Here is a 15241-nt window from a genome sequence, read left to right as displayed (position 1 = left end):
GGGGCGGCGGGGACCGAGCAAGGGCAGCTGGGCCGCGGCCGCCAGGGATGCCCGTGGGGAGCGTGGAGGGCAGGCGGCCAGGGGAGAGGAGTGGGCCCGGGGGTGCTGCCCTGGGGGTCGGAGGCAGCCATGGCAGCCTTGGAGGCCTTCCTGGAATGGGGCAGTGGGCAGGGACATGCAGGAGCGAGGCAAAAGGGGGCCCAGAGGGCAGGCAGCTGGGTGGCCGGGCAAGGTTTTGGTCTCCCGGGAAGAACAGGCCTGTTTGGAGCAGGAACCCTGCTCTGTGCTGTGCATGCTGGGGCCTTACACAGGCTTCCACCCACATGAGCCCTGCAGAGGCCATACAGGGGTGGCCACTGGTCACCTTTGCCCAGTGAGGACTGGGGGAGACAGGGTGAAGGCGTCGCCCACACTCACCCCACTCAGACAGCGGTGTTTGGGGCTCCACCCAGGCCTCAGAGCTCCCTCCCACACGTTCTCTGGCTCCGGAGGGCTGAGAGAGGGGCACAGGGGATCCCCCCTTGTCCTCAGGCAGAGGCCCCGCAGGGCTCAGGCCAAGGCCGCTGGGAGGTCCCTGCCCGCCAGCCGGAGCCCAGCCCGCGTCGGGGCCCATCGGGGCCCGCGGAGGTTCTGCCGTGCTGGGGGAGGGGCAGGTCCTGCCTAGCGGAGGTGGCTGGTCACCTCTGCTGCGCCGGGACGAGAGCGTCCTGGGGGAGGGTGGGCTCTCAACACCCCTCCCCCTGCTGTGTGTCCCCCGGGCTGTGCAGGAGAAAGATCTGGTGCAACTGCTGGCCCAGTGCTGTGCCGTGCAGCTCGGCGCCTCGGTGGGGAGCCAGGCCGTCCGGGAGCTGCTGCCCAGCTGTGTCCCCCCCAAGCTGTACAGGACCAAGTCCCCAGAGGAGTGGGCCAGCCTGGTCACCGCCGCCCATGCCGAGGTCAGTTCCCCAGAGCCTGTGCACTCGGGCTGTGCAGCTCTTTTTGGGGGCCCTGGGGTGTGTAGAGCGGTTGGAGACCCCATGACGAGCCCCCACTCATGGGGGGTTGGGAGGCTAACTTGCCACTGAGCAGAGCCCTGTCTCTTCAGGTTTAAAGAGTCTCGTTCAGGTCCACTCCCTCTGACAGGCCCATTCCATCTTCCCTCCTCCTTCCACGGTGGCATCCTGCCATAGGTCAGGGCAGCTCAGCCCTGCACTGGTCTCCACTGCAGTGTCGGGCTGGGCCCTGGCCTTCTGGCGCAAGAGGGCATCCCCAGCTGCTGACCGCAAGCGCGCCCTTGCCTCGGCACCAGTCCCGCCCTGTGAGGCCCCATCCTGGCCCCAAGCCTTACGGTGTCCCCTTGCTGGGCCCTATGTGCCCCGGGCTGGCTCTGGACAGCAGGGAGGGCTGCCGCTCTTCTAACCCTGCTTGGTCAGCCCGCACCAAGTAAAGGCGGCTCCCGGAGGCCCACAGCCTCGTCCCCAAGCCTCTACCTGCATCTCCAAACACCCACTCCTGTTCTCGGGGTCACCCGCACCAGCGGAGGTTTCTGCTGCTCCTAAACTGCCACCCCAAGAGGGGACAAAGACAGGCTGTCTGATTCAGTCCCCCTGTCTCTCTTCCCCTCCCCACAGGGCTGTCCCAAACCCGGCCCTCTGTCAGAGCCTCCTTCTTCATAGGGTGCTTTGCTCTGCAGCGTGGCCTGAGGGTGCAAAGGCATCTCTGAGGACCTGGCTGGCTGGTGCAGCTGCTGTGGGAGAGCTGTGCACGGGGGTTACTGAGGATACAACCCTTTGGTTAATGCCTCCCCCGCACTAACTTGCACTGGGGGCCAAGAAAGAACGACAGGCAGTGGGAAATACGAAGGCAGCATGACGCCTGTTTGTCAGGGGTTGACAGCCCAGTGGCAGGGAGATAAGCCCCGGGTAGTGGCAGCAGGGGCCATCCAAGTGCGGAGAAGGGCAGGGAGCATGACCAAGCAGCACGCCTTCCATTCTGGCAACACAGAAGGAGGTGCTCAAAGTGGGTCCGTAGACAAGGGTCCTGTACGCCTGCGGCAGGGGCTGCAGCTTGCTCTTTCCTGCTCTTAGGGTGTCACCGTGCACAGCCCTTAGGAAAGGCTCTAAGAAGTCCTGCAGGACAGATGCCTGATTATCTTACCCAGTGTTCCCCACACAAGCTTGACCACATATGTTCTGTTCCACAAGGCAGTGGCTAGCATCCCTTGGGGACAATCCTTGAACGGGAATTTGGCAAAGCAAACCCTGTTGGTCGCTTCTGTTGTTTCCCAGCCTGAGTGGATGTGTCTACAGGGGAGAGACCATGGACGTTTTAGGGCTAGTACGAGACGGAGAGGAACAAGAGATGCACACAACCCCAGATGAACATGAGTGAGAAGTGGCTTCGTAATTTGGGAAGGGGGGGTTGGGGTGAGAGTAAAGAATTAGGAAATTCACACCACACTTTTTCCAAAGTGGACATAGTTTCACTGATTTTTTTCCATTAAACACTTAAAACCTGGGCATTACCAAATAAACCAGAAAATACAGACAAATACAAAAACAACAGGGAAATCAGCAATAATATCACATCAAAGAGCTCATCCCTCTTAAGCTGTGGCGTGTGTCCTTCTAGACTGCCTTATTCACATGTACACAATGGAGACATGCATATGATTGGAGTGAGAGAAACACGCCTTTTTTTTTTGGCTGCGTTGGGTCTTCGTTGCTGCGCGCGGGCTTTCTCTAGTTACGGCGAGCGGGGGCTACTCTTCGTTGCGGTGTGCAGGCTTCTCATTGCAGTGGCTTCTCTTGTTGTGGAGCACGGGCTCTAGGCACGCGGGCTTCAGTAGTTGTGGCACACGGGCTTAGTAGTTGTGGCTCACGAGCTCTAGATCGCAGGCTCAGTAGTTGCGGTGCACGGGCTTAGTTGCTCCGCAGCATGTGGGATCTTCCCAGACCAGGGCTCGAACCCATGTCCCCTGCATTGGCAGGTGGATTCTTAACCACTGCACCACCAGGGAAGCCCAAAACATACCTTCTTAAAAAATAATAATAGGATTATCATTAGATAACTTTAAAACATGCTTCTTTACTTCACTTAATAGTTTGCGGCCCTACTTCGGTGTCACTAAATACCGATCTCTGTGTTTTTAAGGGCTGCATATACTGTATTCATGAGTTATAATTCACTTCACTGATTCCTACTGATGAATGCTAAGGTCATGCCCCATTTTTCACTGTTAAAACAGCAAGGTGAACCTCTCTGTAGATACAAGTTTTGTATGTTTGCCGGTTATTTCATCAGGATCAATTTCTAGAAAAGGGATTTCAGAGTGTGTGAATGTTCTAAAATCCTTGACACCCGTTGCATACTGCCAAGTCTCAGGTAGGATGTATCGATTTACATCCCCCAATCCAGTATCTGAATGTTACCCAACCACCTTTTAAAGTAGGAACAAGAGAAATAACATTTTATTCAACAAACTAACAAGAAAGCTCAGTTGGATGTTACAGCCAGCGATGAGCACAGAGCAGTGAGATGAGGGAGAGGAAAGGGTGAAGGTGAGGAAAAGCCGAGGACGGGGGAGGAAGGAAGGTGAGGCCAGACTCGGTGGGGGGTGGTTTGAGGTGAAGGTCCCTGAAAGACGCCTCCCAAATGTGCAGACGAAGAGCTCTGCAGAAGAGAGGCGGAGAGGGGCACCAGCAACACACAGACACACACACCATGGTTGGCCTTGGGCACGGAGCAACACGCAGCCCCTTGAGGCCAGTGTTGGCGAGAGCCCGCCTGAGCCTGCAGACGGGGGCCTGCAGACAGGGGCCTGCAGACGCCTGCACGTGACCCTCACAGGCTTCCAGGCTGAGACAGGAGCCTGGCCCTACAGCCTCTGGAGCTCTGATACTGAGGAGGGGAAAGCCTTCCTTCCTTCTCAAAACCACCGTGAGGGGGTCCTCCCCAGCCCACCAGAGCCTCCCACCCAGCCCTCGCCGGCACTGGCCTGGCTTTAGGCAGAGGCTTCACAGAATGATCCAGCAAATGAGCACCCTGGGCGCTGGGTGAGTAGTTAGGTGGGGGATGATGAGTGATGGAGGTGACACATCATCATGTCCTCCGAGCAGGCATCGTACGCCCAGAAGCAGGCCACGCCACTGGCCGTGCAAGAGCAGGTGGTGGACACCGCCTTCCTGAAGTGGCCGCTGCTCTTCTCTCGCCTCTTTGAAGTCACCACACTCTCAGGTAACGGTGTCTGACCGGGTAAGAGGGTGCGGCTCGGCCCACACCCCGGGCCAGCCCAGGCTTCACACTTCCGTCTCCTTCCGCCAGGCCCCCGACTGCCCAAGACTCAGCTGATCTTGGCTGTTAACTGGAAGGGGCTGTACTTCCTGGACCAGAAGGAGAAGATGCTGCTAGAACTCTCTTTCCTAGAGGTCATGAGCCTGATCACCAACAGGTGGGGCCCCTGAGGGAAGAGGCCCCAAATCTCTCTCTCCCCACAATCTCAGCCCTTGGGGGCTCCAGGAGAGACAGGGAGAGGAGGAGGGACATTGTCCCTGGGAGCCCGGCTGGCTCGTACCACATCACACGTGTGGTGTGATGGTCGTTGGATCGGGAGCCACCTTCCAGTGTCCCAGGGCCAGCACTGTGTCTGCACATCACGCGTTGCCTTCTCAAGCTTCCTTTAGAACCCAGCCCCGCTGGAAAGGGGCACATAAGCTTGCAGCCTCCAGGGTGTACGTTCACCTATAGGCTCCTTCCCTTCTCACGGGTGGGAACCACTCACTCGGAGGTGCCAGCCATCTGGGAGAGGGAGCGAGGGACAGGGCTGCGTGTGCAGGGCACAGAACAGCACGAGGGCGGCCTTGCACGCCTGGTGGGACCTCGGACGTCCCGTCCCTGTGCTCTCCATGGCTCCCACCTTATGAGAAGGCCTCCATGCCCTTCGGGAAGGCCTGCTTGTGCCCTGCCAGAGGCCCTGCTTGGTTAAAACACAGCCCGGTGTGGCATGGCCACTGTGGTCACTACCAGTGTGTGCAGGGCGCAGGCTGGCCACCACTTACTGATGCTGACTGTGCTGCGCACTCTCTGCTATGCCAGTAAGTCCCCCCAGCACCCCCAGTCTGCAGATAAACAAACGGAAGCACATAGAGGCTGGGCAGCTCGCCCAAGCTCACCCAGGCTGGTGCTCCATCTCAGCGCCACCACTCTTTGCGGTGGCCCCGTGGTGGCCCTCCCCGCTGGCCACCACCTTGCCTGCCTGGAGCTGACCCCACAGACTGGGGCTCAGTACCACCACTGCGTTTGGAGCCCATGGCAGCCTAAGCTCTGGCTCACCTGCCCACACACACAGCGGGGCCTGGGACCGGGGCAGGCTTGCTCTCAGCCCCTGGCCCTGCCATGGCTCTGGACTCGCTGCTCGGTTTCCTCATCTGTAACTCAGGCGGGTCACGCCTCCGAGGCTGTCGAGGGGCTGACCCAGGGGGAGGGTGGAGTAGACCTCTGGTCACATTGTCGTCTTTCCCCCTCAGGGAGGCCCAGGGTGGGCAGAGGCTGGTGCTCGTCACGCTGCACGAAGAAGAGTTTGAGTTCAGGTCCCCCAGCAGCGTGGCCATCGCCGAGTTGGTGGCCATGTTTCTGGAGGGCTTGAAGGAGAGGTCCGTGTTCGCCATGGCCCTGCAGGACAGGAAGGCCACAGGTACCCAGCCAGGTGGGGAGGGGACCCAGTGAAGGTGGGTGGCTTGCTCGTGCCAGGTCCCGGTGGTCACGTGGCAGGCGGGGCACAAGGACTCGAGCGGAGAGAGGGAGAGAGGCCACCAAGCACTCGGGGCAGCGGTAGGCAAGGCCTTCCCATGTGCAAGATGAGGGGACTCCAGGAGGGGTCTCAAACCCTCCAAAGTGAAGTGCGCTGAGGGCTGTCCTTGTGCCGGAAGCATGGGAAGGGCCAGCGCCCTCACCTGCAGAGAAGAGCTGGGCCACCCTCCCGTGCCTTGCATACCATCCCCACAGCTGCCCTGTTGTCCCATTTTACAGACAAGGACTGGAGGCTCAGAGAAGGGACGCAACTTGTCCAGGGCCACACAGCTCAGGAGGGGGGTTGGGGGCGGGGTGAGCCCGGGCAGTCGAGTTCTCGGCCACGGCTTCCCTGAGCACGGCTGGAAATCAGGCTTCAGGAGGGAGGGGGCAGGGGAGGGCTGTGCACAGGATCTTCAGTGCAGTAAGAAACGTCAGCAGAAGCTTTGCCCCTGGGGCCCATTCCATCCTCACAACAGCCCCAGGAGGGAGGGATGACTTTCTTCATTTTACAGTTGAGGAAACAGGCTCAGAGAGGTCACCCAGCTCCCGGGCAGGCTTGGTGACTGCCAGCTGGTATTCTGTTCCCTTGGTCCACCTGCCTCCCGGCTTGCCAGCCATCTCCTGGTCAGGCGTCTGAGCAGGTCTCCCCAGCTCCTGCCACCCCAGGCTCTGTGCCCGTCCAGGCCCCCTGAGGGCCAGAGCTCTGGGAATCCCACCACCAGCTCACGGTCAGGGTGGCCTTGGGCCCACTGCTGTGCATCTCCGTTTCCCCACCGGTCAAAGGAGATGGCCCACAGGATGCCACCATAGCCTGTGGCCTCCGCTGAGCCCTTGGGAAACGGCGTCTTCTCTGCCCCGTGTGTGTGTCTGTGTGACCTGGATTTGTAGATGATGCCACCCTCCTGCCCTTCAAGAAGGGGGACTTGCTGATCCTGACAGCGAAGCAGGGCCTGCTGACCTCTGAGAACTGGACCCTGGCCCAGAATGACAGGACCAAGAAGACGGGGCTGGTGCCCACGGCCTGCCTCTACATCATCCCAGCGGTCACCAAGCCCTCGGCAGAGCTGCTGGTAACTCATATGCTCCCCTGCCCTCAGCTGGGTACCCGTGGGCACCTGGGGAGGTGGCCGAGATGCCCGGCCCGGGGTCCTAGCTCAGGGGCCGGGGACCCACCTCACGGATCCTGGGCAATCACGTCAGCTCTGCCAGCCCCATCGTCCTTCTGGGGTGACGGAGAGGCAGGAAGTGCTTGTGCAGTGAGTGCCTGGTGCAGTGCTCGGCATTTAGTAGGTGCTCAATCAGTGGGCATTCCTTCCACACCTCCCACCAGGGAGTGTCCTGGGGATGCTTCCGTCCTTGTGTCAGCCTCATTTAAACCCTGACCCAGGGGGGCTCAAGTCTCCCTACCCCTGACAGCCACCCCACCCCAGCGCCCAAGACCAGCCCCCCAGGGAGACAGGACAGACAGGCCTTCCAGCATGCATGTATTGAGTGCCAACTGTGTGCCCTGTGCCTACAGTACAGGATTGAACACAGTAGTATCTCCGCCCTCAAGGAGCACGGGGACAAATGACGACTTGATGGCAAGTGAACGAAATGCCACCAAGAAGGAGTACCTGCTGTTATGGGAGCAAATCCTAGGGCGGGGCTTGCCCTGTCTGGGAAGGCATCCCTGAGGGACTGGCACTTGTGCTGAGGCCAGAAGGAGTGGGCCTGAGAGCCCTCCTAAGGGAAGGGAAACAGGCTCAGAGACACTGAGTCACTGATCCTGGGTCACACAGCAGGTGACACAAGAAGGGTAGACCCAGGCCTATCCAGCCCCGTGGTCCGGCCCCTCCCGAGTCTCTGAGGCAACCAGGCCAGGAGGAGCTAGTGGGCAGAGGCTCCTGGACACCCACAGACCCATGCCCTCACAGAGCTTGCTGGCCATGCCACGAGAGAAGCGGAAGCTGGCAGCCCAGGAGGGGCGGCCTGCACAGCCGGCCCCTGAGGAGCAGCCTGAGGAGAAGCTGCACACCTTGGAGGAATTCTCCTATGAGTTTTTTAGGTGACTTCCCTGCCCAGCCCCAGAACCCACCCCAAGCAGCCTCTCTCCGCTCTCTGGGGGCTGGAGGCCATGAAAGCAGGTGCACTGCCCGCCTGGCCTTGCTGGGCAGGGAGGGGACCCTCTGACCCTCCCACGACCACCCTGTTTCTGAGCTGAGTGCTGTGGGCACAGAGGGCATCCCCGTGGGGACCTGCACTGGAGCCCGGGGCTCTCTTGCCACTGTGTGCGCGTGGCTCGTGGTGGGGAGGCCTTCACCCCTGCCTCGATCCCTGACAGGGTCCCGGAGAAGGAGACAGTCAGCAGAGCCGTGCTGCCCCTGGCCCGGACCCGGGGCCACCTGTGGGCCCACTCAGCCGAGCCGCTGCGGCAGCCTCTGCTCAGGCGCGTCCACGCCGACGCCGAGCTGCGGGACGTCGCCTGTCGGATCTTCATCGATATCCTTTCCCAGCCAGCCTGCCCCAGCCCCACAGCCCGCCCGCCCGCCAGGGGGCCGGATCTCCCAGGGCACAGCGCTGCCCCAGGGTCCGCGCGGGGCCGGGCTCGGGGGTCAGCGGTGACAGCCCCGCCGGCGCGTTCTCCTTGACGGCTGCACCCGTCCTCAGGTACATGGGCGACTACCCCTCTCGGAAGGCCTGGACCTCCCTGGAGCTTACTGACCAGATCTTCTCGGCGGCCCTGCAGCAGGCGGCCCTGCAGGATGAGGTTTACTGCCAGATCCTGAAGCAACTGACACACAACACCAACGGGTCTGTGGGGACCGGAGAGGGGCAGAGGGCACCGCGCGCGCGGGTTGCCATGCCCAGGGCCCCCTCAGGCCTCGCCCCAGCCCCCGAGGCTGTGTCCACTGTTCAGAGGGGGAGGCGGCCCCTCATAGAGGCGACCCTCGCAGTAACGGTGGGAAGGTTGGGACCCGATGTGTCCCTGAACTCCTGGGCTGGCCGGAGCCGGGGCGGGGGGATTGGGGGGAGGCAGACCTGCCCTGGGCCCTGCCTCTCCCCCTCTCTCCTTTGTCACCCGGGCAGGCCCGAGCCTCTCTAAACCTCAGTGCCCTACTCCACAAAATGGGCACAATAGCACCCTCTCCCCTCCTCGTGGGCAGGGAAGCCTCGGTGGCATTGGCAGCAGGGCAGCGGCTGCCTTGCCCAGGGCCTCAGGCAGGCCTCAGCTCATAGCATAAATCCTACAAAGTCCCATCTTCCCGAGGTGCCTGGCTGGCCCGGGCCTCCGGGAGGGGCCCCTCCTGGGCTGACCAGCGCTTCCATCTGCAGGCACAGCGAGCAGCGGGGCTGGCAGCTGCTGTGGTTCTGCACCGGCCTCTTCCCGCCTGGCAAGGCGCTGCTGCCCCACGCCCAGAAATTCATAGACATGCGGAGAAGGAAGGTGCTGGCCCCCGACTGCAGCCGCCGCATCCAGAGGGTCCTGAGGTGAGCCTGACAGCTCCTAGGCCCCCGGGAACATCGGCTTGGGGAAGCCGGGGGGCCCCGCTGGCCCTCCAGGAGCTCATGGTCCAGTGGGGACACCTGCCAGTGGAGCCAGACTCGGCTTCCTCTCTAGAGGCTGGTGTCAGTTTGCGGAGGCGGGACCAGGTCCCAGCAGCCCGGAAGGAAGATGGAGAGTGAGGCCCCAGAGGGTTGCAGGGCGGCCAGGCTGGTCAGTGGAGGTTTCTGGCCATGAGCTCCTCCTTCCCCCGTGGCTGCCTGTCCAGGGCAGAGAAGGAACTACCCTGAGGCCAGAGGATGACCTTGATGTCCCCAGCCAGCTGTGTGTACCCCTAGCCCAGCCCACAGTAGTTGAGCTCAGACCCATCCCTGCCAGCCCGTCCTGCAGTTCCTCCCCGGCTCTGCCTGCCCTCCAGCCCTGGCTTGGTCTCCTGTGTCTGTGGGAGAGGGTGGGGTGACCTGGTGAGCAGACGTGACAGTGAGTGGCACCCTGGGTCGCGGTGGGGAAGGTGGGTGTCCCCATCCCCAGCTCCCCGCCCAGCTGTGTGGGAATGAGAACACGACCCACCCTGCCTACTGGTGCCGGGCCCAGGACCCCTGGCCAGCCTGGGTCCCCTCCCCATGTGTGTCCTCAGAACCTCGGGGCACCTGGGAGTGAGGCCAGGCTGGCCGCTGCTGCCTCCTCTAGGCCATGTGCCCAGCACCGCAGGCAGCGCAGCCCCCAGGGAACGGCGGTGGTCTCGGGGTTGGCTTTTGTTTTGTACCTGGCACAGAGCTTAGCTTAGAGGCTGGGGACGGGCTGGGCCCAGGTGAGGGTGTCGGGTGGCACGTGCAGCGTGTGCACTGTCTGCTCCAGGACGGGGCCCCGGAAGCAGCCCCCGCACCAGGTGGAGGTGGAGGCCATGGAGCAGAACATCTCCCGCATTTGCCACAGGATCTACTTGCCCAACGACACGAGCGAGGTGAGGCCCTGCGCCCCCCAGGGACCCGCAGCCAGAGCAAGGTCCCTCCCCACGGGGGTCACCCGAGGAGAGCCGGGAGACACCGCCCGACACGGCTGTTTCCAATGTAGAGAGGATGGTCTCCCCTTCAGCGCTCTCCTAGCCCTGCCCCGTCTCCCCCGAAACTACCGCTTCGCCCCACCCCGGTCCCCATGAGCATGAACTGAGTGCTGGGCGCCCTCAGGTGCTCCGAGCTGCACAGGGGAGGGATGGGCCCCGGGGAGGCTGTAGTGCAGTCGGGAGTCCGGACGTCCCAAAGGTGTGGGGGGCATTCCAGGCTGGGCACAAGGGGGCAGAGGCCACAGGGCTGGGCACCAAGGCTGAGTCCCAGGGCCTGGGGGCCCCTCGGGCTTCCGACCCGGCCCTGGGACATGGTGAGCAAGGGCCGCCATGGGGTGCCTGCGGACAGAGCCCAGTCGGCCTCTGGGGACGGCAGAGGGGACAGGTGGGAGGCGGGAGACCCTCAGCCAAGGGGCAGCAGTGGAGTGAGGGGGCCCTCACAGCCCTCCCCAAGCGGACTGTGGCCTTGACAAAGTTCCCACAGTCTGGCGGCAGGCTCTCAGAGCAAGTTCAAAAGGCTGGGACTCTTGGGACCCCAAGACAGCGAGTCCTGTGACCAAACAGCACACACATCCGGCCAGGTTTCCAGAGGGGGAGTCTTGCCCTTCTCAGGACAGGGCAGGTGTGACCCCAGCCCCAGTCAGCAGGCTGTTGAGGGTCACCCCGGGCCGAGCCGCGACATGAGACGTTCCCCTGCCCCCTCTCTGCCCAGATGATGGAGGTGGGCACCAACACCCGGGTGCGGGAGGTGTGCGACAGCATCGCCGCCCGGCTGCAGCTCGCCTCCTGGGAGGGCTGCAGCCTCTTCATCAAGATCGTGGACAAGGTGCGCGGCCCAGGGGCCGGGAGGGAGGGCAGGCGGGCGGGGGTTTCCCACGTGCGCTGGGCCAGGTCCCCCGCGGCACACAGGCTGAAGGGACGTAGGCGGGAGGGGTCAGAGCCCCGGTGCGGCACCTAGCCTCCCAGGCCAGAGGTGGGTCCCTGGATGCCGCACACCTGCATGCCTCCCTGTGCCCTCCTCTCCACCCGCCCCAGGTCATCAGCCAGAAGGAGGGAGACTTCTTCTTTGACTCCTTGAGGCAGGTGGCCGACTGGGTGAAGAAGAACAAGCCCCAGAAGGAAGGTGAGGGGAGGGCTCTGTGGGGCAGGCTGGGGCCAGGAAGGAGGGGAGGGGCGGGGAAGGAGGGGAGGGGCGGGGAAGGAGGGGAGGGGCCGGGAAGGAGGGGAGGGGCGGGGACGGAGGGGTGGGGCCGGGAAGGAGGGGTGGGGCAGGGACGGAGGGGTGGGGCCGGGAAGGAGGGGTGGGGCAGGGACGGAGGAGAGGGGCCGGGAAGGAGGGGTGGGGCAGGGACGGAGGGGTGGGGCAGGGACGGAGGAGAGGGGCTGGGACGGAGGGGTGGGGCAGGGACGGAGGAGAGGGGCCGGGAAGGAGGGGTGGGGCAGGGACGGAGGGGTGGGGCCGAGAAGGAGGGGTGGGCCGGGAAGGAGGGGTGGGGCCGGGAAGGAGGGGTGGGGCAGGGGCGGAGGGGTGGGGCCGGGAAGGAGGGGTGGGGCAGGGACGGAGGGGAGGGACCGGGACGGAGGGGTGGGGCCGGGAAGGAGGGGTGGGGCAGGGACGGAGGAGAGGGGCTGGGACGGAGGGGTGGGGCCGGAAAGGAGGGGAGGGGCCGGGAAGGGGAGGTGCGGCGGGGAAGGGGCGTTGCGGGGATGTGAGGCGGGGCAGGGCTTGTCTGCCTCCTGGGCCAGGGCCGGGGGGCTCCCCGGGCCACTCCTGCATGGCTATGCCCGTTCATTTATTCATTCATTCTCATTCCCCTGGAGCTCTCCCAACTCCGGCAGGGGCCGGGCATGCGGCGGGCCTAGAACACATGGCGGGACTGCGGGGTGATGGAGGGTGCATGGGGGCAGAGAGGGCGGAACAGGGCCTGACCCCACGGGGAGATCCGCGAATGCTGCCGGAAGAGGGGCTTCTACACTCATCTTGAGGGATGAGGAAGAGCTGGGGGCCAGGGAGGAAGAGGCGTGGAGGCTGTCCAGCTGGGGAGGCCGCAGTAGCAAACACAGTGGCGATGCGAGGGGCCAAGGGGCAGGGTGCGGGGGTGGGTGGGCAGCGCCCCGGCCTGCTGGGCCAGGGACAGGCTTGGTGCTCACTGCCACCCCTGTCCAGGGGCCGCTGTGACGCTCCCCTACCAAGTGTACTTCATGCGGAAACTGTGGCTCAGCGTGGCCCCAGGGAGAGATGTGAAGGCAGACACCATACTCCATTACCATCAGGTACCCGGGCCGCCCCTCCTGGTGGGCGTTGGGGCCACCCTCGCTCCAGCCCACACCTGCCCTGAGAGTGGAGCACGGCCGCCTTGCCCCTGGGCACCCAGCTCCCGCCCACGGCCTCACGGTGGGTCGGCCGCGCCCCTGAGGGTTCTGGAGCCAGGAGCAGAGGGACAGCGGCGTCTGGAGACAGCGGCCGTACCAGCACCTGCAGCATGCCTGCCTGCCGGGGCGGGGAGGCGCGCAGAGCCCTGCAGCCCGTGGAGCACTGGCCCTTGCCCTGAAGGGGGTAGAGCAGGCCTCGGCCTCCACGGCGAGACGGCAGGGAGCCCTGCCTCCACTCAGCGGCCTTCCCTGCGCTGGACACCTTACCCTGATGATCTTAGCTTTTTGCGGGCTCGGTTTCCTGGATGGGGGCGGGCTACCACATGAGCGTGAAGCCGGGGGTGGCTGCAGCCTAAAGTCCAGCTTGTCCTGCACCCAGGAGCTGCCCAAGTACCTGCGTGGGTTCCACAAGTGTTCGCAGGAGGATGCCGTCCACCTGGCAGGCCTCATCTACAAGGCTCAGTTTGGCAATGACCGGTCCCAGCTAGCTAGCATGCCCAAGGTCCTGAGGGAACTCGTGCCTGAGAACCTCACACGTCTGATGTCCTCAGAGGAATGGAAGAAGGTCATTGGCAGGGGCTGGGGAGGGGCCCCTCGGCTGCTGCCCCTACAGGGACCCCGCCCAGGTGCCACCGTTGGGGGTGGCCTGGGTCCGCTGTAGCACCTTCCCTGCGCTGTCCACGGCCTCAGGCAGCAGCTGCCGCTCTGGGCCAGGACCTCGGGGCCTTGTGTGGCAGCCCGGTCGGGCAGTGGCCTCCACTCAGGCCCTCACTGGCCCTTGCTTCCCCCAGCGCATCCTCCTGGCCTGTGACAAGCGCAGGGACATGACAGTGGAGGAGGCCAAGGTGGCCTTCCTGAAGTGGATCTGCCGGTGGCCCACCTTCGGGTCTGCCTTCTTCGAGGTGAAGGTAGGCCGCGCCCCAAGCCCGGCCATCCTGGGCACGCAGGCCCCCCCCGGCTCTGGCCCCAGCAGCCTGAGCTTCTCCCCTAAACACGCCACGGGCAGGGCCAGCGGCCAGGTCTGGGGGAGCACGTGTGCACGTGTGCGCATGCATGCGTCTAGGGGAGGGGCCGCCTGGCCTCCCGGGCTGGGCTGTGATCACTGTGGCCCCCCTCCCTCCCCAGCAAACCTCGGAGCCCTCCTACCCGGATATCATCCTCATCGCCATCAACCGGCACGGGGTTCTGCTCATCCACCCCAAGACCAAGGTAGTGGGAGGACCCCAGGGACTGCGCCAGGGTCCTGGGGCCCCTGCGCAGGTGGGGCTGCCCTCCTGGCCTCCCACACATGGCCCCTTGGGCTCTGGAGGACCCCGGGCAGCAGCTCAGACTCAGGGCCCCTGGGCCGTCTGGGCTTTGATTGGCTCCTTCCCACCGCCTGCTGTGCCCCCAGGACCTGCTCACCACCTACCCGTTCACCAAGATTGCCAGCTGGAGCAGCGGTAGCACTTACTTCCACATGGTGCTGGGGAGCCTGGGCCGGGGCAGCCGCCTGCTGTGTGAGACCTCTCTGGTGAGCCCGAGGCCCGGGGGGCTTCCCCCAGCCCAGACACAAAGGACCCAGAGGCTCCGGACACTGGGTTTCCCCGACCCTGACCCAACCCCCCTGGCCACCGGGCGAGTTGCTCCCTGGGAGGACGTGGCCCCCATGCCTGGGGTGGGCAGGCCAGGCTGGGCCGGCAGAGGAAGGAGGTGCAGCTCAGGAAGGGCTGGGCCTGTCACCCAGGGGAGCAACAAGGCCTGGCAAAGGGGCCTGTGGTCCCAGGGAGGGAAGGGGACTCGGGTCCCGGCCGCAGGAGCCCTGTTTCTCTCCTCATGCCCTGCCCACTGGCCCAAGCCCCGCTTAGCTGTACCACTCAGACTCCGACCCCACCCTTCCCCCCGTCCAGGGCTACAAGATGGACGACCTGCTGACCTCGTACGTGCAGCAGCTGCTGAGCACCGTGAACAAACAGCGGGGCCCCCAGACCTCAGTCCCGGCCGGTCCCTAGCAGCGGGGCCGTCTTGCCCATTCAGCCACCCTCCGCAATCGGGGTGTCCTGGTGGCACTTCCCGAGGGCCCTTCTCTGGGCCCAAGGCCTGCCCTCTGGTGGCAGCCTTTCAAGTCACCCTCTCCCCAGAACCCCCAGCACCACCACCCTGTGGCACTCCAGGGGCCCCCTCCCCTGGGTGCTGACTCTGAGGTCCGAAGGGCAGGGCCGGGGCTGGCAGGCCTCCAGGCCGACGGATGGATGGCGGGGAGGACGCTCCCCGCCCCAGGAATGTTCAATAAAAGTTCCGCAGAGCAGTGGGGAGTGTGTCAGCGAGAGACGAGGGTCGGGTTGGGGCTCGGGTGGGCAGGAGGTCCAGCAAAGGGTTCCTTCCAGAGAAAGCAAAAAGCACTGCGGCCCGTCCTGGCCCAGCGGAGGACAGCTCCGTCCTCAGGGAGTGACTTCCTTCGTGTCTCCCTCCTCCCTTTCCTTCCACCCGCCCCCCTTCCCTTCCTCCTCCTCAGACTGCGGAGACGCTTTCTACGGGCCCTTCTGCACACCTTTCCTCCTTCCCCCACCCGG

At 64.2% G+C, this 15241-nt stretch overlaps 1 protein-coding gene across 2 annotated transcripts in view; it reads left to right on the top strand.

The window, feature by feature from the left end:
- Positions 1 to 14976, top strand: part of MYO7B (myosin VIIB) — a gene marked incomplete at its 5' end in the record, with an annotated part of 68992 nt that extends 54016 nt beyond the window's left edge. For both annotated transcript variants that reach the window (XM_079710746.1, XM_079710745.1), the window contains 18 exons: positions 768 to 935; positions 4098 to 4215; positions 4303 to 4429; positions 5505 to 5671; positions 6658 to 6839; positions 7686 to 7816; positions 8093 to 8260; positions 8419 to 8562; positions 9085 to 9240; positions 10112 to 10217; positions 11029 to 11142; positions 11352 to 11439; positions 12484 to 12590; positions 13069 to 13254; positions 13481 to 13597; positions 13815 to 13898; positions 14083 to 14202; positions 14579 to 14976. In XM_079710746.1, the coding sequence (XP_079566872.1) occupies positions 768 to 935; positions 4098 to 4215; positions 4303 to 4429; positions 5505 to 5671; positions 6658 to 6839; positions 7686 to 7816; positions 8093 to 8260; positions 8419 to 8562; positions 9085 to 9240; positions 10112 to 10217; positions 11029 to 11142; positions 11352 to 11439; positions 12484 to 12590; positions 13069 to 13254; positions 13481 to 13597; positions 13815 to 13898; positions 14083 to 14202; positions 14579 to 14680 (2385 nt within the window). In that variant the 3' untranslated portion in view covers positions 14681 to 14976. The remainder of the gene's footprint in view (positions 1 to 767; positions 936 to 4097; positions 4216 to 4302; positions 4430 to 5504; positions 5672 to 6657; positions 6840 to 7685; positions 7817 to 8092; positions 8261 to 8418; positions 8563 to 9084; positions 9241 to 10111; positions 10218 to 11028; positions 11143 to 11351; positions 11440 to 12483; positions 12591 to 13068; positions 13255 to 13480; positions 13598 to 13814; positions 13899 to 14082; positions 14203 to 14578) is intronic.
- Between the last annotated feature and the right edge of the window lie 265 nt (positions 14977 to 15241).

This window comes from Hyperoodon ampullatus, assembly GCF_949752795.1.
Source record: "Hyperoodon ampullatus genome assembly, chromosome: 8".
Taxonomy (NCBI): Eukaryota; Metazoa; Chordata; class Mammalia; order Artiodactyla; family Ziphiidae; genus Hyperoodon; species Hyperoodon ampullatus.
The sequence above is the reverse complement of the archived record's forward strand: the minus strand, read 5'-3'. Positions and strand labels throughout refer to the sequence as shown.